General features: G+C 37.1%; 1 protein-coding gene across 1 annotated transcript in view; it reads right to left on the reverse strand.

Moving 5' to 3' along the window:
* LOC145785273 (uncharacterized) overlaps window positions 1-18,577 on the reverse strand; it is a 66,010-nt gene extending 47,433 nt beyond the window's left edge. The window contains exons 1-19 of the mRNA XM_082596950.1: window positions 18,454-18,577; window positions 15,124-15,279; window positions 14,621-14,839; window positions 14,163-14,303; window positions 12,990-13,166; window positions 12,479-12,676; window positions 11,506-11,691; window positions 10,021-10,217; window positions 8,196-8,325; window positions 7,551-7,679; window positions 7,026-7,102; window positions 6,279-6,420; window positions 4,983-5,128; window positions 4,030-4,162; window positions 2,550-2,674; window positions 2,216-2,411; window positions 1,840-1,990; window positions 1,118-1,271; window positions 650-818 (exon numbers count right to left, since the gene is read on the reverse strand). Of these exons, the coding sequence (XP_082453076.1) occupies window positions 650-818; window positions 1,118-1,271; window positions 1,840-1,990; window positions 2,216-2,411; window positions 2,550-2,674; window positions 4,030-4,162; window positions 4,983-5,128; window positions 6,279-6,420; window positions 7,026-7,102; window positions 7,551-7,679; window positions 8,196-8,325; window positions 10,021-10,217; window positions 11,506-11,691; window positions 12,479-12,676; window positions 12,990-13,166; window positions 14,163-14,303; window positions 14,621-14,839; window positions 15,124-15,279; window positions 18,454-18,511 (2,884 nt within the window). The 5' untranslated portion in view covers window positions 18,512-18,577. The remainder of the gene's footprint in view (window positions 1-649; window positions 819-1,117; window positions 1,272-1,839; window positions 1,991-2,215; window positions 2,412-2,549; window positions 2,675-4,029; window positions 4,163-4,982; window positions 5,129-6,278; window positions 6,421-7,025; window positions 7,103-7,550; window positions 7,680-8,195; window positions 8,326-10,020; window positions 10,218-11,505; window positions 11,692-12,478; window positions 12,677-12,989; window positions 13,167-14,162; window positions 14,304-14,620; window positions 14,840-15,123; window positions 15,280-18,453) is intronic.
* Between the last annotated feature and the right edge of the window lie 5,412 nt (window positions 18,578-23,989).

The following is a 23,989-nucleotide window of genomic DNA, read 5'->3' on the forward strand; positions in this document are numbered from 1 at the left end:
ACCTGTGGAATTGCTTCACAACGCCTATCGACTATTATGTCACAGATGAAAGTTATGTGGTTTGAAATATCCCAAGTCAGTTTCGTCATTTTAGAATTGTCGCTGGAAAGGTTGGTCGAATATTAAAACTGTTTTGCCTGTGCTTACCAACTAGACGAAATTTCCGTCTTTTATCCGAGAAATCTATAATGTGGTAACAAGCTTTCTACTGCGTAGTGCAAACGCGTTGCACTAATTTTTAACAGCCCGTGTTGCTGAGTTTTTCTTGAAATACAATTCGTGAAGGGGCTTTCAGAAGTGTGTTTCGCTGGTTGTTATCGCATACAGACGAAAGGATTCGCGAATTTTATGTTACAACTTACCCACGGAGATATTATGGTTTTCCGCTGTGACTAATTGCAAAGAGAAAGGTAATCAGAATTTAATGAATTTAACGTACAAAATGTTGGGTTGGGGTTTGGCAGAGAGCGCTGCATGTGAGTGTAGTGGAATGCAGACGATAGCTCACACAAACAAGGGACGCCAGCTGTACAGTCCACCTTATGATATGAATGACCTAGTCTCATTTGGCGATAACACCAGGCAGTGGCTAACTGACAGGCTCCCTGATGTATAGCAACAACACGAAAGAAGAACGTACAAAACAAACCTTCGTCTATGTTTTGGGCTATCCACTGTGCAAATGGCGTAGTTTTGGCGTAGAAACCAGGAAAATACTTTTTTGTATTGTTTTCCGTATAGCTAGTTGCGCAGTTAAGACCCCAACTGACAAGACCGACTAAAACCCAACAATTCTCTCCAGTTTCTTCATCAATGATCTGCAGAAAATACACACAAAAAATAAATGCAATAACAAAGCCTATCTCACAGCAACTTTTGCTACAAAAAGCAAGAAAAATGTTCGACCTGTTAAGAGTTTCCATCGACACAAAATTTCACGTTGATACTATCTTTATAAGCAAACCATACATTAGTTTGAGCATTACGTGTGCATTTTATATGCAACAACGCGGTTGAAAAATGAAACAAAAAAGGGCTACATAAAAAAATGTCGCAAACGCCAGTAGCCTAACGGAAGAAGTCCGTATGTCACAAATGTCAGTAACTGCATAATAACCTCTCTAACTAATGGGCCACCACTATCTCCGGTACAAGAGTCCACCACGGAATTCAATCCACCACCAATACCACAAGTCATTCTCTCTGTAAAGGCCACTTTCTCTGGAAGTGGGGGTCTATGACGGGTCATCAAATCTCTATCTTGACTACACCTGTTGATTTTAAGCCTTATATCATTTTTGTTCAACTATGAGCATACAAGGCCTGTTGCAAGGTAATTAAGCGTGGAAACCGTCAAAGCAAATATGGAATTCAAAATCTACTTCAGAAAGAAAACACGCAGATGAGACCAACCTATGGACGACTTATCACATCAGAGAATAAGAAACTAAATTTGTGGTGTGATGCCTCTTTCTCATGTTTAAACTTGATTTAAACTTAAACAACACGATGGAGTCTGCAGAAACAATTTCATCCTAACTCCGTTTACACGATATGCACGGCACAGTGGTACAGCGACACAGCGTTACAGTGATACGTCACACTCAAGAGCAATATTGTGATAAGCAGATGTAGTGGAAAGATCTCATTCTGAATTATTACAGTGTGACAATACACGAGTCATTTTGCTAAATTTCACCAAATATTTTAATTAATAGTGATAGCAACTTGACCAGACATATATGTGGAAACAAATTAGAAGTAGCTGACTTGCTATAATTTTTTCTTTGCTAAGGACTAAGGAGTCTGCAGAAACTTTTACACTGTAGGTAGGCTCACCTGTCCCTGTTTCTTAGGCGGATTAATCCTTGTTTGAGATGATTTGAAGTTACGGGCTCGCTTTCATCAGTATAACCAAAACCCGTCACAGCTGTCAATATGTTTTTTTCTTCTATGACTTCATTGTCGCCTTCTTCCAAAAGCCATTCCCCTGAAAGTATAGAAACAATAGAGAATTAATAACTTTTCTAGGACTGTAAACTAAGATATTTTTGTTCAAAATTTTTTAGCTTACACACTTTAAACGACAGATTACGTGATTTAGAGTGAATTGGCAATATATTTATCGCTTTTGTTTCTACGAAAGCAGACAATCAAAAGAGATGCTGTAACTTAGTCTATGTATACAATGCAATAAACAATTGTTTGAAACTGCCTTCAATTCGACAACTTTCTTCTTTTCCTTCGTTGCCGTTAAGTTTTCCAATTTTTCTCAAATATTTTCCAACGCAGTTGTTTTCAGTGCAAGGCAAACAAACTCTTTGTATTCGTTTGCTGTATTCAACTCTGCCACTTCGTTCAGAAGGAAGCCAAATATCTCCAAACTGTTCTTGTTCTTGTCCAAGTTTAACCTATAAAAGTATATATCCTGAACTCAATGAAGTGAACCTTCCGCCTAGCAAACGCTCAAACAACGTTCATAATGATAATATAGCTACATTAATACAGCAAATATTGTTGTTTTGTGTGCTTTTTTATTCAAGTGTTACCAATGCAATGTCGTAGTCATACGTTCCTTCCACGTAGTTCTCATGGGTGATGACGCGCTCGGGAAGAAATGCACGAGTGTGAGGTGAAAGGTCTGATGATCTGTTGCTTAGCAACCGTGTTGTTCCTATAGATAAGAACAAACTTTCTTAGACAAATTCAACCGATAAAGTTAGAACTTCGTTTCACAATTCCACAAGTGACTAACAAAATGAATTGCACAAAGCTTTCTTTCGGAAAACTGACATTGTGGACTTGTGACTAACCGGCTATAAGAGTCAACAGTACCTTCTTGATAGAAGTCAACAGTACCTGTGGTGCTGCCCGGCGATCAATTACTGCCGACTCCAGCGACCACACGCAACTGCCCTCCCGGCCCGACAGGCCGGCTTTCTGCGTTACCCCAAAAAAAGCTCTCTCCCTGGCCCCTCCGCCATCTTAAAGTTGCGGAGGGTTATTTAGTGTTTTCGATCTACACTCTCCCTCCACAGGTACCTCGACCCCTCATCATGGCCTCCGCCACCTAAGCTGGTGGACTTCCCTCCCAGGTGCATCACCACTCCAAAATCACGCGCAAATACTTGGAGACGGTCTCAAACACAATGAGCCTCTTCTTCTTCAATTCCTTTACCTGAACAGGCATCGATGGCCTCGGATGAATAACTAAACTAAGTATTCCCAAAATGATAGGTTGTATGAATGAGTGTTTCAGATGAGTTTGATCTGAGCCTCTATGATTTCCTATCTTCAACACGGTTGGTCGAATGTCCAGTGCTGCATAATGGGTTGATTTTTTGAGTATCTTTGAAGCGCTTCCTCGAGATAAAAAAGCGCTTTAATGCAGATAAATAGATGCCTCTTTGTGGACTTCAGTATCTGAGAAATGCTTGTTCCAGTAGATGTTCAGAATAGATTTGATGTAACGCTTGTGAAATTTAATTTAATTAAAGCAGTTTTATATCTTTGGACATGAAGCACTCAAAGAGGGTCTGGGAGATCTCACCCAGGAAAAGTTGAAAAAAGAAAACTTAATTGAAAATTGTGTTATATCAGCTATATCAGCTGTGTTATATCAGCTGTGTTAAATCAGCTTAAATCAATGTTAAAATCTTTTAATTGATGTTGAAACAGAAGGTAAAATGCTTGTTTAAAAATTTTCCGGAGACGGCAATTGCCTCCCCCCGACTACGCTTCTAGATATGACAACCATGTATAAACACAATGTAAATAGACTACAGTTAAAAATGTTATCATTAAGACCCAAATTTGCTATATCTGTTATGCGCTAAGCAACATGAAGTCAAAATGTCTCCTTCGGGTATAATTGTAGATAAATCAAAATTCCATTCATTTTAGTAGTAAGGTTAGGAGGTCCTCCACAGAAAGCCAATTGCCTTACTCTAAGAGACACTGTTCTGAAATGTAAAGTGTCAATTAGGCCTATACAGATGTAAAAAAGTATATTTGCAATCATATTCTTACCTAAAGTGAGAATAAAACTTTGCGGCCAATTAGGTATTCGTTTTGCTACAGCAAAGATATGTGCTGCGGTAATAACCCATCCGTTGTTTATCAGCGAACCGCCTCCAAAAATACCTATTGGAGAGTTATACGTCTGTAAATAAAATATTTTAATTATTTTCAAGTTGTTAAAGATTTAAAATGCGTTAAGAAGCTTTACTCAAACTTTTTTTTCACCTGCTGTACAATGATTAACAAGGTATTAAGAACAGCATTTACACATCAAATAGCCGCAAGCGTAAAATATTTCAACGCCAGAAAAAGTTACAATGATGTAAGCACTTGATTCATTTTACCAAAAGATTTTCTTGAAGAACTGATAGTTGTAAGTTTTGGTAAAAAGTTAATTTTTTGTACCATAAACATACAAAACTTGGTAACACTAATCGTCACACGTTATTTACGAGAAATATTATACACAGATAAAACAACAAAAACATTTTTTTTTCAACGTTGAAAACACATCGTTGTGACTACATAAGGAATAGCCTGATAATGATTAAATCTGCAATGAAAAAGCAAGTGACAATTTTGACTGTGCACTGTTACCTGCAAAATATAGTTTTAAACCGAAGAGCAGAAATTCAACCACCAGTTTCAAGACAATGTTATCCGTTTATTTCTGTATATTTTTATGTGAATAAAATATAGTAAAACCATTAATGGTACCAAGTTTTGTAAGTCTGTGTTACAGCTGATCATTTCACTGTAGTTTCTTTGTTGAAACCTAAAATGCTTGAACTAAGACTTACGAACTAAAATGTTAAAGATTTGCAATGACCCTATATTAAAAGTCTTCAATTTACATTTTTTTTGCTTTTTTTAGATCAAATTTATCAGTAAGCTATATCCGACCAAGACCCTGTGTTTCAAGGATGCTTAATCTGCAAACTACAAGTCACCACAGTACACACCGAATACACACTTTGTCTTCGGTAAGCAAATGCCGCTTGCCAAGGCCAAGCTCCATCTATTGCAAACGATCCTCCAATAACTTTTCCAACTGCGACTCGGTTTTTGATTTTTCCAACATCCCCTGCTCTTCCACAGTCATTGTAATCTTAAGAAAATGTTTCATCTTCATCAATATCAATTGGAACTCGTATGTAAAAAGCGATTAGCGGAAGAACGTGACTTGTGGAAACAAACGACAGCCAACCGTTGACTCGGGGAGACTGCACAAGTGCACATGGCGATGATGTAAATTGATGAAGAAGACTATGGATCAACTTGCAAGAACAAATGGAGTAAGATGGTATAAGCGTGTACTAAGGAAAGAGAAAATAAATATTCTTCGAAAGACATTGATTTTGAAGGTAGATGGGAAGGGAAACGGGGACTTCTAAAAAGAACAGGAATAGAATGGGGCAGACAAAGCCGAACTGAAAGAAAAAGATGCGGAGATAGAATAAGATGGAGAATCGAAATGAACACAATTGCTGCAAGGAAAAATCGCCCACCTCCACTAGTGGGCACAAAACAGAATTTAGATGATATGATTATATGGAAATTAAATACATTTTACTTCTATTTCTTCTATTTGAATAAGTATTGCACCTAAAGATTGCTAGGCTACCTAGCATAAAACCTTAGGTAGCGCATGACTTAGCCAATTTAGACTTTTGGAAACTATACTACATATATACTTAGAAAGTTTGTCTTATTAAACCATAGGCGTACAAAGCCGAGTAACATGATCAGATTTAGCATATTCACATTTATTTTATTTACACATACAGTATACAATCTAAAGTTGTTACAATAGGTGATCATACTACACAATTATGGACATACATTCTTATGCAATGTAAATAAGTTGTTATGCTACATAATTAGGGTAGTACAAGTACAATCTTTTGGATTAAAATATATAACATTCTATAAATTACATTTCGTTTTAGTTTTCACCATAATTCTAAACTTTTAAAGTCTTTAAAGCGAAAAAAGCTACAAAGGAAAACTGCAATTATATCTTAACAAAAATAAAAAAAGATAATTATGGTGGTACAATTCTTCTAGGATCTAAAACGTGAATAAGCACTCGGTCATTCAAAGTCCAACAATATTATGTCACAATGTTTTATCGTAGGATATCTAATTTAAAAAATGCTTTGCCTTATTAGTTATTATTCAGTAACAAAGCAAAGAACAACACAATAAAAAACGTAAACGACAATGAAAGTTAATTTGTATCAAAATATATAACAAACCTGTTTCACTTGCTCCAGACTGTGAGGTCACAAACAGATCTAGGGGCGGGTTTGGGAGAAAGTTTCCTTTAGGTGCAAGAGACTGAAGTTCGGTTAATGCTTGATCGTTTTGAAATTCTTCCCCAAATGCAATGACGTAAATCTGAAAAATTAATGAAATTTGAAATGGCATTTTCTAAAATTTTAATGTTATACATATGCTAATGACATTTGGAGAATACTTCCTTACTCGGTTAAGTGCAGAAGTTTTTACGACTTGTGTTGACTGTGCGAATTTAATTTGGCGATCCGCAGTCGTATGCGACTGGGTTATTACTTCTTAGAAAGTCGGGAAAGTCCCCAACTTTCAACGCAATAAGTTATTAATTTTGTTTCGTAGCTCTTGCTTTATTTTGTCGTATTGATAATCCCGTAAAAGTCAATGTTGGATGTACATTTTTTTAGATGGAATTGCATCATTACTGAATTATTTCTGTCAGACTGCAATTCTCATTGGAAACAATGTTCTTCGTTTTTTTTTTTCAGCGTCGTCCAGACAAAGGCAACTTGAACGGACGAAAGGCCTACGATAGAGAGCGACTGGCTCGAACAACTACAATTGTGGTACGCACTAAACAAATTAAACCAACAGGGGCTTCATAATCAACGAAGTCTTTAATGAATTTGTAGTGTTCCTTTGTCATAGAAATAAAAGGTTTTACAGTAGACCTACATAAAAATAAAATCGTGATTTATTCTCAAAACAACCTCAAGCAAATATCCTTCATATATTGATCTGATATTGTCCATTGCGACATTTGGTGGGTCTCCTTGTGCGTGGGGTCCTGAAAAAGAATTTTTTGAGTTTTTGACTGAAAATCGTTTGTGTTGAAATTTTGTTTAGCACTTGCAGAAAGTATAGTTTAAAACTTTAAATCAGCAAACTGTGCGGGAGAGGGTCGCTAGTCCTCACACCTGGCGGATTAAGTTGTTTCGTGCCACAACTGTATCCTAAAGCTATGTCTTTTTGCTTCTTATTGCATATGCTTCAACAGATTGATCATGCTTGGTAGCTGTAACCTCCCTTGTGAAATTCCTCCATTTTGATATGTGTGTTGTTTATATTAGTGATGCCGGCATGCTTTTCAGTCTGATAATTTGTTTGATATTGTCCATGTTTTTCATACTTTGCTTGTCATCGTTTCATTATGTTGTAGCCTATGACGCCAAAACAAACTAAACAAAAAGGAATTCTTGTCAGAGTTGTGCTCTCCGCGGTCAAAAAAATCTTACCGTTGGCGAATAGAAACACATATCTTGTTTTGTCTGGGTCTTCAGAGAACGAAGACGAAAGAGTCAAATTAAGTATTTCGATCGCTCTGTGGGTATTCCGTCGTGTATCGATTTCTTCCAAAATGTTCACTGAAAACACGTTGGTTCTAATAGGGTTAAAGAACCAGATTCATTTGAGCGGGTTTACGTTTTTTTCCTACATTTGAAGTTTAGTTCGAAATAACTATACACATATTTTCCGAAAATACTATGTATAAGTTGTACTTTCATTCAACCACACACATGTAACACTTCACAATAAATCAAACAAATACGCACACTTCTACAGTACACAATAAACACAAAAATGTCACTTCGTGTTCTAACAAACTTGTACATGGAAAAGAATGTTAACCAACTTTCATCTAAACACTGTTAATCTATATTAAGGTTACGTTTTGCTGATTAGTTAAAAATCACAAATTTAATTTGTAGGCTATATGTGTACTTTGTACAAGGAGTCCAGTTTTAATTCGGTGATGTCCCGGTTACTTAGGATGGCCGGATTTACTTCCAAGTGCCGCGATTGCACAAAGTAAATAAATTAAGCGACGTTCGACGTTTGAAAGCAGGTGTTTGTGAACGACAACACTTAACCATACTTACGTCGGTTTGCTCTTGCGTTATTTAAATTGTTTATCGCTTCTTCAGTTGTCGTGGTTTGAAGGTCTAACAACACTACACGTTCTGAAGCAAATGCTGATATTTCGCATCGGATTCGACCGTTTCTTGACATCTGCATTTAACAAGATTTTTGCTGTTATGTTTGTCTAATGTAGGCTACTAGAACTTTAAGAAGAAAATTATTGAAGAGGTGAAAACGAAACATATTTAAGTCACATTTGAAAAAATAATATAGAGCTCTGTACACAAATATAACATAAGCTTTAAATACTCTGGCAAGATATAGCAAAATAAGTGTCTTTCGAGACATAAGTACCAATTTTAAAGACAAATATCTTGGCAATGTATTCAGTGTTTAACTGTTCATAGGACAGATGTTTATAATATGAATGCAGTATGAATGTTTAAAACAATAGTTGCCAGTTTTAAAATTTGAGATCAAAATTTCTTGTTATTTAAATTTTTCAAGGCTGCAACTTCAATCAAGTAAATAAAACACTTTAGGTCTACACCGAAAAGATTTGAAAACATTTTTAAAAAGTTGCCGATATAGAATGTACAAGATTTTATTTTGGCCACCTGATCATGCTGTGTCAGCGTTAATTATATAAAAAAAAATCCAGTTTAAGTTTTTTTAAATTATTACCAGGGATATCTTGACACTACGGGATGCGAAACTCGAAATCTGCCCGTCCATTGGCGTCCAACTGGAGGGTTAACTGCTGTCTACATCGTATTGCACAATGCCGTGTTACTGCATGAGAATGTGTTGTGCACTGGCTGCTTTTACTTGATCGTTTTATTAAAGTGGTATTTGTTATGTTTTTTTACAAAAGTATTAATATTTCATGTTTATTGCTTATTACATAATAAAGTTATATGGAGAACGGACAAAAATAAGAAAAACAACGACTATAGCCGTATTGTGGATTAACTTGGCGAGCATGTACACAAAACAAAAATAATGCACATCAATATTATTGGACAATTAGATATTATAACTACAAACTGTAACCACAATCAAGTTATGACAAATTCAAATATTCGCAGTCTTGCGTGAACCGCCACTCGTAAGCTTGCGAACTGTTCGAGTCATCTTCGCGAGTTTCTCGCGTCTGGGAGCTTTCAAACGTTTATTGTATGAAAATGTTCACCTTACCAAACCCACGCTCTGCGTTTGTTCGAGCTGTTAAGAATGCCACAGAGACGTTATTCGGCTTGCAGGCTGATGAAGCTTGTCCTATAGGCCATTATAACTTTGAATTGATTGTAAAAACTTCGTATTGCTTCGTCTAAAATGAACTAAAACGTTTGAAAGCTCCCAGGCGTGAGGAACCAGCGAAGATGGCTCGAACAGTTCGCAAGCTTACGAGTGGTGGTTCACGCAAGACTGCGAATAATTTAATTTAGGTCATAACTTGATTGTGGTTACAGTTTGTAGTTATAATATCTAATTGTCCAATGATATTGATGTGCATTATTTTTGTTTTGTGTACATGCTCGCCAAGGTAATCCACAATACGGCAATAGTAGTTGTTTTATTTGCTTTTTTTGTCCCTTGTTCATGTAAATTGTTTGTGTAATAGGCAATAATTTATGAAATATTAATACTTTTGTCAAAAACATAACAAATACCACTTTAATGAAACGATCAAGTGGAAACAGCCAGTGAAAAACAAACATTCTTATGCAGTAACACGGCATTGTTTAATACAATGTAGACAGCATAATTAGCCCTTCAGTTGGACGGGCAGATTTCAAGTTTCGCATCTCGTAGTGTCAAGATATCCCTGATTATTTCACTCACATTTCTCATTCTTTCTTCTGCAAACTTCAAAGAATTACTTAATGCGTCATCTCTGACGTCATCCGATATGTCGATGACGAAATAAGCTTCGATGTTCGATGATGTTGTACCGGAAATAGATTTTCCAATAAAAGGATCTTCAGCAGCTTGTAAGAGTTTGCCAACTACGTTCTCGCCATCGAAAGGATATCTAGGGTCTGATAATAATAATAATAACGTTATATTTTTTTTAATGTTGCCCTACAACAGCTAATGTCGTTTATAGCAACAGGGCTCATTTTTAGTTTTGTCTAAGATTTGGATGTCACCACATTATTATACCCAAATTATCCTCACTGCGTTATGCAAGAGAAACACAATCGATATCGTTTTTAAAGTCGTCGGTATAACTCGACCTGGAATCGATCTCAGATCTACCAGCACAAGAGCCCAAGGCGGTATAACCACTAGGCCACTAAACAGGTTCTAGCTAAGGTCTGGAGAACAATAAGTTGTTAGGTAATACTAAGCGTGTGAATGTGGTAGATCCTTAACAAAGCTTGAATCATGACATTTGTTATTATAAAAGAAACGTGATCAAACGCTTGTTCGCTTCAGGCAAGTTGCTTTCATCCGCGCGTTTTATCTGAGCCATGTCAGGTAGAGAGCCAACGGCCACATATTTTTCTTGGTTTGACAACGGAAAGTACACAACTTATTGTTGAGCTAAATCCTTTCAAGGTTTGTTTTGCTTTCGAAGAGCACAAACATTCCCCCTAGCAGTTGTGAAGTTTCTCCCTTGGGAGAAAGTCTTGCCTGGTTGGAATCCACTTACTTACACCATGCTTACACCATGCAAATGCACAGGCCTTGCAAATCTAAACAACTCAAGATTACACAAAGATTTTTATATTCCTGAATTTTCAAGATAAGTCTTTTGACTTTGTGGAATTAGTAATGCAAACATTAAGCAGCGTAATGCTAAAATAACTGTTGCATTATGTATTGACAGCAACTATACAACAGATATTCTCAGCTTTACGATTGCGAAATAATGCAAACTATTAGGTTATAACCCAATAGACATGTGTGATTTGACGAAAATAAACTGCAACTAAATTCAGATTATTAGCCTATACAGTTGTGGATAATCTTTCGTTGTGGATAAACCATTGTGGATAAACCGTTCCAGTACGTCATAAGCAGAAGGGAAGCTTAGAAACGTTGCTTTATAATTATGACACAACAACAAATAGATCTGTAAAAGTGTCTGTAATAATATCTTAAATCGGAAGAATTGAAAATATTGTATTTTACAAAGTATTTATTCAAACTCATCGATGTCTAATCTCTATTCATCGTTATCCTTTTTTTGCAAATTAAACTTCTGCAACTGCTCGTCATTTCAAGCGCTTTGAAGCCTATTACTAAACATTAATCAAATTTAGATACAGAATGATGATTAATTGTTCAAATTTGCTATCTGCTAGAACATTATTTTCTTACTTATGCATTTCGGAGCTCTATCATCGCTCCATTGAAGGAAATAGAGACATTCCTGTCTTCCGTCCCCATACATTGAATAACCCGGATTGCATTCAAACTCAACGAAGCTTCCAATTTCCAGGTTGTTTGTGGAGGTGATACGTCCATTGATGGGGACCCCTGGATGCCGGCATCGGACCCTTTCACCTAGTTGCAAATGATATTTTGAGCATTTGAACCCATGAACTATACATCCATTATGATTACAAACGAAGCACCAACGATGAGTGGCATATGCTCGAGAGTGAGACATATACCAAGAGCTAAACCGTTGTTTCCCGCTTTTCAAGATCCACTGCCTGCTCAGCGTTTGGAATGCATTATGGAATGGAATACAACAATTTGAAATGGAATGATTTGGAATGCATGTTTTGTATGAGCAACATTACTTTTAGTGAATTTGAATATGAAGTGAAGCAGCTGTGACTATTTATGTTTGTGGTGAAAACTTGTTTAGAATATCTTTTATTACTCAAATGACTAATTGAAGATATTTTAAAAGATAGTCTAATGGTTATGAAGAACGAGTAGCTGATGTACCGTTAGAGGAAAAAAATTAAAAGACCAAAAAAGAGATGACTGGAATTGGAGAAAAGACATTAGCGTAAAGAAACAGGAAAGAATTAAACAAAGCCCAAAAACAACAAGCGAAAGCTTGGAGAATGAGCAATAAAACTAATAGACTACCTCTGGCGTGGACAAACGACTCACCTCCTGAAGATTGGATCAATGGATGATGGTGATCAGTCGTTCGATCAAACAAACAAGTATTAAGATAATCACGAGTTTTTAAAATTCTTCTTTCGTGTGAGAGGTTGTTTTTGGACTACATTTTTTAATATTTACAAATCATGATACCAAAACAAATTTCGAAAAAGTTTGTGGTCAAACAGGATAATTCGTTTTCTACATTTCTGTAAGCTCGCAACTTTACCTCTGTCATCGCATACTGTCAGCAATCCACTCCACCTTCCAGTACTCAAACACGTTCTTACTCGTGATCCCAGCATCTCATGTGTTCGTGGACATCTGAATGTAAATGATTGGCCAACACGATACGGACCACGCCTCCAATTGGCTACGTCACCACCAGTAGCTTGTATGGAAGGTCTAGGATCTCCACATGTGATGCCTGGTAAAGTCCAATTGAAGTAATTTTTTTTTTAATGTAGGCTATAGTTTCTCAAACTACTTAAAAACTTCACAAATTCATTCAGTTTAAATTTTAGATAAAATAAATAACGACACATAAATTTTGACGCAGACATGACACTTCGATTACCATTCATTGTTAGCCTTCTATTTTCTTCTTTCTGTGACTGCAAGCTGAATAATAACCATTCAAATGTCATAAAACTACACACAATTTGGCAGGTATTGATTTGCTGTGTTGCGAATGCACAAAGTAAACACTAGTTATGCCTTCAATTCATTTCTAAACTTACTTTGACAAGACACAGCTTGACCGTCCCACGTGCCACCTCCTGTGCACCTTCGAACAGTGCTGCCAGATTCATGATAAAATCCTTCCCTACAGCGGTAATGAGCTTCTCGTTCTATTCCACTTCCTGTGTATGTCAGGTCTACGTTTGTGGCTGCGGGTGCATTCCCACAATTTACATCTAGACAGAATAAAACGTTTTTGGGATGACAAACAAGAATTTATATTTTTTGAAGTACGTAGAAAATAAATCATGACGGAATATTGCAAAGGCTTCTTTCCGAACCAGGCTTAAGCTGGGCAGCTGGAAGTTAAATACGAACGGAACGTAGGAAATCAAATTTTCGTGTCTAGCCTACGTTCAGGCAGATCTTTGAGTGTCATGTCAAAGACCGTGTGGTCTATAGCAGTGTCGAACCGGTGCCCGTTCGAGCGTCGTTCTAAGTCCTAAGGCACAGACTGCCTAAGGCCTTTATAGCTCGGTTGTGCAGTTTACAAGAATGCATTATCACAAAGGATGATGGAAAGCATATTGACTTGTTTTTTTCTCCAGCAAATATGTATGATTTCGTTACATCAGCTAAGGTTTATTACTCATACAGTACATTTTTCAACCCATAAATCATAGTTTTCCTACTGCGCAGTATGAGCACTTTGTTACCTTCAACCTATCTTCACTGCTTTGGTTAACACAGGACAAAATATGGACAAATGCAATGCTTTTGGTGTGCTTCGACCAAGATTCAAACAACGGTAACATGTAAAATGTCGGCAGCCGTGTCGAGTGGTTAGCCGTGTCGAGCCGTGTCGTGTCGACAGCCGTGTCGTGTCGTTAGCCGTGTCGAGTCGGCAGCCGTGGCCGAGTGGTTAGCGCGTTGGGCTCGCAGTCGAGAGCCTGCATGTTCGACTCCAGCCACCCGCACTTGCTGTTGTTTCTCTGGGCAAGAAACTTTACGATAATTGCCTCTACCTAGTGATCGATTTCGAGTAATGGGTAGTACCAAATTTAAGTCATAAGTAAAGTAGACAACCGGAAAACAGACATTGCCGTCGGCTGCAGCGTGGGTCAGGTGTATGTCGGAAGGCGTACACCGATGCATAGCGCTCAAGTCCGCTTTCCCGCAATGCAGGATAAAGATAAACAAACAAAAAAACAATGTGATAAAGTTTTCTTTACTTGGGTTCACGCAACTTCTGGAACAAAAGCCATCACATCTGCACTTTAATATTCCTTTGCAATCGTCATCTACTTTGCAACTTTTTCCACATCTCATGTTGTTTTGAATAACTCCAGAAAAACTGTAGCGTTGACAGGACACTAAATATGCACCAAGAGATGTAGTTTTATTCACTTTGGTGGGATTGGAGACTTGAAATGCCGGTAGTCGGTCCAAAAAATAAGTTATTGTGATTTATTGTCTGAAAGTTCTAACTTGACTCCATAGCTCTGATTTCAATTGACGTGATAAAAACTGTAGTTTAATAGCGTAACAATCAGAACGTATGATATTACAGTACGTTATTTTTTGCTGTGCTACATTGAAGTTTCGTGGAAACAATTATTGATATCAGGTAGAAAAATTAATCACCGTTTGTTGGCACAATTAAATTTCCCATTTATTTATGCTGACTTACGAATACAAACTGTAGTCCCTGTCCATCCACTTCTCGAATGGCATAAATGTTGCATGATAGGAAAGTCTCGTTTGTAGCCTGGTTTGCACACGTATTCAGCCACATCATCGTACTTGAACGAATCACCAGACACTAATTCGAATGAACCATTTGAAGATCTCCGTCTTATTTTTGTTTCTATTGCGTTTTCAACTTCCGGCGGGAGCAGGCAGAGAGCCTCTAAGAAGTTTTAAACTTTCGATTAATAGAAAATAACATAAAGTTAGATGAAAAACGATTGAAATGCTTGGTCAACAAAGCCCAAAATACAGCAACGAAACTCATTTTGACAAACCTTTTGAAAATTAAACTGTGAGCGGAGTAAGACATTGTAAATGAATAGTACTCTTAAGCGGAGCTACAAATTGAATGAAATTAAAGTGAAACGATTTCAGTGATACAATCTGATATAAGCAAGCGTGTGAATGTGTGTTCATTTACTAAAAGTATTTGGCAACACTAACCTCGGGGTATGCAAGAATACCCACACTCATGATCGCAGGTACAAACAGAAGAAGCTTTGCAGCGTTTTCGAGGTACTGAACTTCTTGGAACGCATTGTCTCCTACAGCGTCTTCCACTTTGAGTGGCAGCGTTGTTATTTCTTGCATTACATTGTCCTAATTAAAATCAAATAGTTAGTTAAATTATTATTGCAAATGCTGAAATAGGCTACTGCAATTCTCTGCTTCTTAACTAGGCCAGTGCCTGGCTGATGACGACACAATGGACACATAATTATTATGTCGACGGAACGGCCTGAAAGTTAATCTTTGGTTGGTTTGGTTTTGAATCTTTATCCTCGGACTGAGAAAACCTCAGATAGATGATTCTTGGCAGTTTCGCATAATTGTGGCTTTAAACCACCGACGCAGACTCGGTTACCGAGATTGGAAGAATGAAGTTTTTCGTTTATATTGAAGTGTTATTGTCTGAAAATTATTCCATCTACTAGAAACCGCTGAATCAAGAGCAATCTTTGGAATGTGTTTCTCCAGCGCACACTCTGAGAATCGCGCCAACGCCGCTTGATGTTGAAGTTTCTTCGTTTGCGAAGCCAGGAGCTTTGCCAACTGACGTATCTATCGTTATCTATGTTCTAGCTATCTCTTGTTCTCTTCTTGTCTTCGTGTCAAATTCCAAGTAAGTCGAAACGTCTGAGGCAACAATGTGCCCTCTTCAAGTGTCGAACGGTGGACGTCCTCTGAGATTACCAGTGCTCTCCATATTAGGTCTATAGCAACCGACAAAATACAAATGCTCGCATTTGTAGGCACAATTCTTTTAACGCTGCATGGCATTTCATAGTAATCACTCTCCTTAGTTCAGGGGTTCTTAAACTTTTTTTAACGCGGACCTCTTAAAAAGTATTTGATTTGCATGGACCCCCTTTGTGGACTAGACCAAGAAACTTTTTTGATCAGCATGAATTGGACATAGCGCAATAAAATTAAAATGAATTCGTAACAAAATTTATGTTTTATTAAATTTAAGAAATAGCGAATGCAGATTGTTTTTCAATATCTTCGATTTACTTTCATTAATGCGAAGGATGCTGCTGTTTGTCTTCAACAAGAACATGAAATTGTGGCTTCGTCTTTGATACGGCAACACGCATGCCATCCTTTGCATCCGATCGGTTTGCAACTTTCCAAAAGGTACCATAAAAAAAGTCTCTTCTTTGAAATTTGACCAATCAGAGTCGTGCTGATCAGTAGGGTAGACACTTTAACATTTATTACTTTGAACTATGTTTGGTAATTACAGAAGAAAAAACATCAATAGGCATAGCAGTGGTGAGAATCAAACCAACATTGATGAAATGACTACCATCGCCCTAACTCTCTGCGCCAAGTCAGTTAATTTAGCTACGATTTGCATTTTTCCTTTGTACTTCCGAAGTTTCAACATGGGGGATTTTTTATGGTACCTTTTGGAAAGTTGCAACCGGGTTCGACTCTTTGTTTTAATAGTTACCAAGGATGAAAATCCTGACTCACATAATTATGTAGTCGTAAAAAGGATTATAGCAGCCATGGCTCTCTTTACCAAAAAAGGATATGCTTGCGTCAACGTACTCTTAAAATCGCCAATACTTTTCAAATTGAAGGACATTCTTAATGATTCTATTGCCCTTAGTTTAATGAACTCATCTTTTGCAAGGCCCTCATCACTAATAGATTCCAGTCCAACGAGAAAAGGGTAACGTATCCACTATCCATACTGTATATTTAATATGCTCTGCGGCTAAGCAGTAACCTCTGAAAGAGTTTTGCAATGCTTCCAAATGTCTGTGTGCAGAGAAGATGGTAGAGCATTACAAACTGCAGTTTCATTTTGAAGCATCAATTCTTCCAACGTTGAGAAATTGGAATACTTGTTAGTCTCCAATCTCCTTTTCCACAAAGATAACTTGTCCTGAAGAGCTTTAAGTTTTTCAGTTTTTTGAATATTTTAAAGGGCCTTCATGGACCCCTTCAAACTAGTCCGCGGACCCCTTGTGGGTCCACGAACCCCAGTTTAAGAACCCCTGCCTTAGTTTGTTCCACTCCAAATAAGTCATAAAAAGATTGTTATTATTAAAGAAAAAATCCTCAGCAAGAGTTCAATAGTTGCTTGTGAGGTAGAATAGTTCTAAAAGACCACCTCATTGCTAAAATAAAACCAAGTTACGTTATGTTCAACTTCGAGCAAGAAACTTAAAGTTGAAACCAGTGACCTGGTTTGAGTCTATTAGGTCAAGCCACTTTGTCCAAATCTAATAATAATAATGTTATGGTTTTATTTATTGTCGCTCTACAACAGCTAAGGTCTTTTAGCGACAGGGCTCATTTTTAATTTATGTCAGGTTTACGATGTTATCACATTATCACCCGACTCATTCTCACTGCGCTATGCAGGATAGAACACAATCGGTACTGTTTTTAAAGCCTTCGTTTTGACCCGACCTGGAATCGATCTCAGATCTACCAGCACCAGAGCCGAAGGCGAAACCACTCGGCCACTGAGCTGGTTGTCCAATAATAATAATAATGTTATGGTTTTATTTATTGTCGCTCTACAACAGCTAAGGTCTTTTAGCGACAGGGCTCATATTTAATTTTATATCAGGTTTAAGATGTTATCACATTATTACCCGACTCATTCTCACTGCGCTATGCAAGATAGAACACAATCGGTACCGTTTTTAAAGTCTTCGGTTTGACCCGACCTGGAATCGATCTCAGATCTACCAGCACCAGAGCCGAAGGCGAAACCACTCGGCCACTGAGCTGGTAGCTGGTTGTCCAAATCTAGTGTCAAGGCATAGTGCAACTTTATGCTGTGAGAGTTTGTGCAATGGTAATAACTCGAAACTATGCGCGTACCTGCTGTTGGGTGCCACGGGACCGCTGATTGCTGAATGATTGATAAGTGAGGTTTTGGATTCATTCGAGACCAACAAACCAGCTCAGTTCCAAACAGCCAATTCCGTCATTTTTACGTTGTTTCAACGTCTGCAGACGGTTTTTGCTGTCTGAATTGGTGGAGTGGTTATTGCCTTCAGCTGTAATGCTGGTAGGTCTGAGATCGATTTCTATAGGTAGGCTCACACCCATAGACTGGGGTCACACTGGAGACTTTAAAAACAGTACCGATGGTGTTTATTTTTAAATAATACAATGAGGATAAGATAGTGACAACATAAATAGGATACAAAGCTCAAATTAAAAATGAGCTATTCGACACCAGACATCTGATCATTTTAAAGACTGTATCTTCTTCAGAAATCATTACACCTTTTATTTTCTTACCTTTAGCACAACTTGCAATCGAATAGAAGCAGAAGAGATATATCCAGTAAAAACGCATGAGATTCTTTTCTCGTGTAATTTGTAAGACAAATACAGTAGTCTTAGAACGCACGTACTATACACTAAAAAAATAAGAAAACTTGGGTAGTGTTTCATTTCTCACTAAGACTTAACCACAAGTCGAAATAGCATGCTCACCTTAAAATATATTATTGCTTGAATTGCTGTACATGAAACTTAATTCAAAACTTCAACGTTATGTTAAAAACATTCTCAAAAGACTGTAGAGCAACCGAAAGGAATGTTCGTTAATAACACCAGAACAACGTATCATGTCATTGAATTAAATCCCTGGTGAACAGCCTTATTTGATTATTAAGGAAGGTCATCAAGTTTAACATATTCAAGTTTGTTACATTTCAACTAATTTACATTTCAACAAGACAAACTCTCTACGGAAGCTCTTTTAAAAAAGAACATTTGCATGCAAACTGTAACGAAACATGAACAAATTTCCACTTGAACAAGCTTCCACGAAACTGTACTTAAACCAATACCATGCAGACTCTCAAATGTTGTTGAATTACCGTACTTTCTACCCAGACAGCAAAATCCATGATTTTTACATTGATTCAACGTCAGCAGACGTTAAAATGATAGATTTTGCTGTCTGGGCGGTTAGTGAAAACACGAAAGAATTCTGATTCAGCTGAAGAGAGAAAACAAGCAAGAAATCTATTTGCTTTTATTCACATAACTATGATGATCCCATGCTGCAAACGTTGGGACGCCTTGGACGTTGAAACAATGTTAAGAAAAGCGATATTTGTTTTCTGAGGTCAATTGTTTTAAAACAGCATCGGATTGTCACAACAAACAGGCCCTGACAACAACGCACTGAAACCAGCTTCTATTGTAGTTAAATGATGTCAATGACATATTGGAAGCGTTTAGTTTTTGTTACATTGCAATACGTCCCAGTGCACTATCTTCAATCCTGTACTTTTGTTAGGTGGAATTATCTGCAAAATATGCACTTCAAAAAAATTTCCTATAAAAAATTGTGTTAAAAAATTAAAGGCAAAAAGTTACTGAAAGTTGAACAAGTCTAAAAAATGTTTTTACGTAGGCTAATGTTACCCCTCTTCTTTTAGTGCGTGGTCTATTTCCCACATATTGCAAGCTTTTTGAACTAATTTTTTTTTTCAGTCATAAGGTATAAGTTTGGCGACGCAATAAATTAGTTGTTCCACCTGCCTTTACTTTAATTTTAAATCCATGCGGGCCTAATTATAAAGTTATAATTATCTTACTTACTCACACTTATTGCACTACGGCTAGAGTTTTCCAGCAACAGCCTGTTTTTAGTTTCTGTATTCAAGCCTGTGCTGTGCAAACATTATGCAAACTGCCTTGTCATGTGCCAGGCAAACTACCTCAGGGTAATATAGTAATAATTTATTTCACACCAGTTGGGTGCAAAATATTGTCAATAAAATATGGCAAAGCTCTGGTGAAGCTAGTAGGGCCAATCTCCCGCTGGTAGAAAATTACAAAATTTCAAACTGCAGGGTAGGCTAACTAATTTATTCCAAACTCGTACCATATTTTAAAACACTAACATGCAAAATATCTTGCCAAAGGTTCATCGAACATACTGGTGTGTGATTAATTTTTTCTGAAAACAAAATCGTCGCCTCTGTTTGCAAAATAGCTAATTTTTCTTAATTTTGGAACTTGGAAATTTTGTTCGCTTAGTGCCTGCAGCTATCAGACAATTAATCCTTTGGTTTCAAAACCTCAAACACAAATTGAAACTGCGTCAGTCATATTTTAAGTATTTGCAATTGCTTTTTGGTGGCCCAGGTAGGCTTTAGACTGAATTTTTACTCGGGTAATACCAGCAACTATATACATTCTATCGATTACAACTTTTCGAAGATTAACTCATTAAAGATAAGTAACGGAATACATTACATGAACGTTGTCGACAACCCATCATCGAAATGACAACAACTTAGCGATTTGTAAAGCAGGACGTTTGATAAAACTTCCTTGTTACAAAAGATAATCTGAATAATTTTTTTTTGAGATAGTCGGTCTGCCAAAGTTAATATTGAAATATGCAAGAGAATAATGGAAACCTTGAATTTGGAAATGAGCTTTCAATCAAGATATGGGATATGGCTTTTTGAAATTTTTAAGATTTCATTTGATTGTTTTAGTCGAGTTTCCGTATTCATTAGATCAATATATCGTAAACAAAAAGTTACTTTTTTCAACGCAGCATGGCGGCAGCTCCAGTCATTTTGATTAATTTTGCCATTAGAAGACGTAGGTGGTTAGTTTAGTTCAAGAATGTTTGCTCAGTGTCAGGACGGTTAAGAGGACCTATTGGGCCGGTAACAATGAGATCTTTGGGTCTCAAATCAATACATTTATATGAAAAACGCATCCAAAGAATACGCTGTAGCTTCTTCATATTTTTAGGTTCCTTGAAGAGGTTCCTGGCTCCTGCAGTTATCCCAGGCCCGGGTCCTAAAGTCTCCCCTGGGCACCCCTTGTCAGCGGTACTGCTCAGTGCAAATGGTTGTGCACGTTGAATCAACACTTGGTTGTGAAAGATGATCAAGTAATTTAAAAATTCAAGGGTAACCTTTTACATTAGCAGGTAATCTAAATCTACTGCTATCTTCGTTGCGATGCACTGCGATACAGTATACTGTATATTGTAATTACAGTATACTCTAAATTGAGGATACGCTTAAACGACACAATCTGTAGTACAAGTCAACAACCTCTTTATCGCCAACTACCGGGTTTTATAAATGCTACGACTTGAGTTCATCATCATTTTAATTTGATGATCTACGTTTATTCAATGTATTTAATACGGTATCCGGACAATTTCCCCCCGGACAATTGCCCCATAGAACAATTGCCTCCCGGACAACTGCCCCCGGATAATGAATACCAAGAGAATAATACAATTTAAGCATGACTTGGTGAAGTTTATTCATAGCGGAAAATATTTGGTGGCAACATCGTTACTCGTTACAGCGACCAAAGGAAAGGCAGGCGGAAGGATTGCAATGCCAATATCAGGCGGATGTTGACTTTGCTCTGAAAATTCGTATGCTTCCAGCTCTGGCTTTCATTCGACCAAATGACGTTGTTAGTGTGCTTGAAACACTTTAGGATACCATGCCAACAGAAACTGACTCGACCGTAGATTACTTTGAAGATGTCTTCATTGGAAGAAGGCTATGCATCAACAGACGATCACACCGTTTTAGATCAGGATGTGGAGCATGTATGATCGTGTAGTGGAAGATCTTCCCCGCACAAACAATTTGGAAAAGATGGCAATCTACCTTCAAGCTAACATTACTGCATGTCATGCAAACATTAAATTGGAAGTTTATGGACTCATTAAAAAGCGAGCAGGCTTTAGCAAAGGTAACAGTTAACCAAATGGTTGCAGGATTTCCTGCACCACCGCCTAAAAAACGCTATCATGATTTTTCAGCTCGCATTGCAACCATTGTAGAAGACTATGAAAATCGCAATGTCGTTGACTTTGTAAGAGGAATCGCTCATAATTTACATTTCTAGTTGCGATGTTTATATATCTTTCTGTCGCAAATAAGAATCAAACCATTAGCGCTAATTAAGAAAAAACTTTACTGCACTTTTTGATGGAATTTTCCGGAGGCAATTGTCTGGGGGGGGGGGGGGGGCAGTTGTCTAGGTGGGAAGTTGTGCGGGGGGCAGTTATCCGGGGGAAATTGTCCAGGGGGCAGTTGTCCGGGGGGCAATTGTCCTAGAACCATTTAATACAATAATTGATTCCATGAAGAATAAATTGCATTCCTGTTGGAAAAATGTTGTTCAATTGCGTCGTTGAATTTCAATGAATATGATTCTTGCGCCTCCAGTGTTCCATACCTAGTCCCTAAATATGTGATTACGTACATTGTTCAAACTTTTATATAACCTTTTAAATGACTTTTAAATTATCTAAATTATTGGAAAATGTATGGTATGCTGACTGAGCAACAACATTTTAAGCAACTTCTTTTCAGCTGTTAAGAAACAAAATGTCAAGCTGTAAAATACGAATAAAGTTTTAACTTGAAAAATAACGAGCGAAAGTACTGCACCCCAGTCAAGGTTATTGAGACGGACCAGTAACAGGTGAATAATTACGTCCTGTTTGAAAAAACATACTTCCGAAATGTCAAAAATGGCTTTCTAATATTATATATTTTACGTGCAAGTTCCAGTACTTTATCATAATTAGAAAGTCCAAAAAATTGTTTCTATTGTAAATGTTTTTTTTTTACAGCCTAAGTTTTGTTTCATCACAATAACAGCCTTGTATCACAAAAGGAGGAACAGAAAAAAAGTGATTATCGATAACAGTGCTTTATCACGACCTCACCGCATGCAAAATTGCTTTATGAGACCAGACAAGTAAATCGCTGCTCCCAACCATAATACCAAGAAAAAAATTTTGATGTCTTTGTGTTGTACCTTAGTGATATTTGATTGTCCTTTGTTTTGCATACGTGCATCGATCACCGTTTGAAATAGTGCAGACGATGTTTGGCTAAATGACGTTTTAGCGCAATCACGTTTGTGCAGATATTGCATGTGAAGAGTTATAGTTTCTCAACATTCTTTCCGTTGAAAAGTAGACTAAAACAAAGATGTGAGATTGTTTCGTTTATCAAAATATCAGTGATTTAAAGCGATCGTGTAAGATAAGATTTCTTAGTGGAAGTGACACAGTAAATTATCTTAAAGAATTTACTTCTGTAGAATCGGTAATTTTTTGTTAAGTGTAGCTTGGTCTGTCACTCAGCTCAACGAACCAAAGAAAGTAATGGATGTTTTTTCTCAAAATACTAACAGAGAAATAATTTCATACAAAAGGCATTCTAAAGATTTTTAAGAAATCCATCACATCATAGGATTAAAGTGTGGTCTTGTAATATTTTATCCATACAGTAGGCCTAATATACAACTTTATAAAAAATTGAGTGAGCATGACTCAAAAAGCAAACAAATTGTTTATTTTTTCTTATTATGTTTGTCAGGTCAAAACATTTAGCAGGTGAAATTTATTTCCCTGCTGACCAGCTCACAAATGTCTTTCTACTGCCTTTATTTTTTGTGTCTGTGCATTTTCATTTGTTGCAGTCACGCAAAAGGTAAAGTTACAAGACTGACTGTTTAGAAATACCGATTGTTTTACTTAAACCCACAAGCTAAGCTTGATTGTGACTACTTAGACCTGAACTAATCACAAACGTCTAGTTATGCTTTTGTTTGTTGTTTGGCTTTCCGCAGAGTTGCTTTACGTTAACGTACAAAATTAGTCGTTTTACTGGAAAGCTCGTATAGCTTGGCAGGAGTCCACAAAAAATTGAAAACAGTTTTAGACCTACTGTTGCTACGAATAGAGACTTCTGATTTAAGCACAGCAGTAATTTATTGATTTTTTAGGTCAATGTAATCCTCGAAATAACAC

Source organism: Aplidium turbinatum, chromosome 16 (genome assembly GCF_918807975.1).
Source record: "Aplidium turbinatum chromosome 16, kaAplTurb1.1, whole genome shotgun sequence".
Lineage (NCBI taxonomy): Eukaryota > Metazoa > Chordata > Ascidiacea > Aplousobranchia > Polyclinidae > Aplidium > Aplidium turbinatum.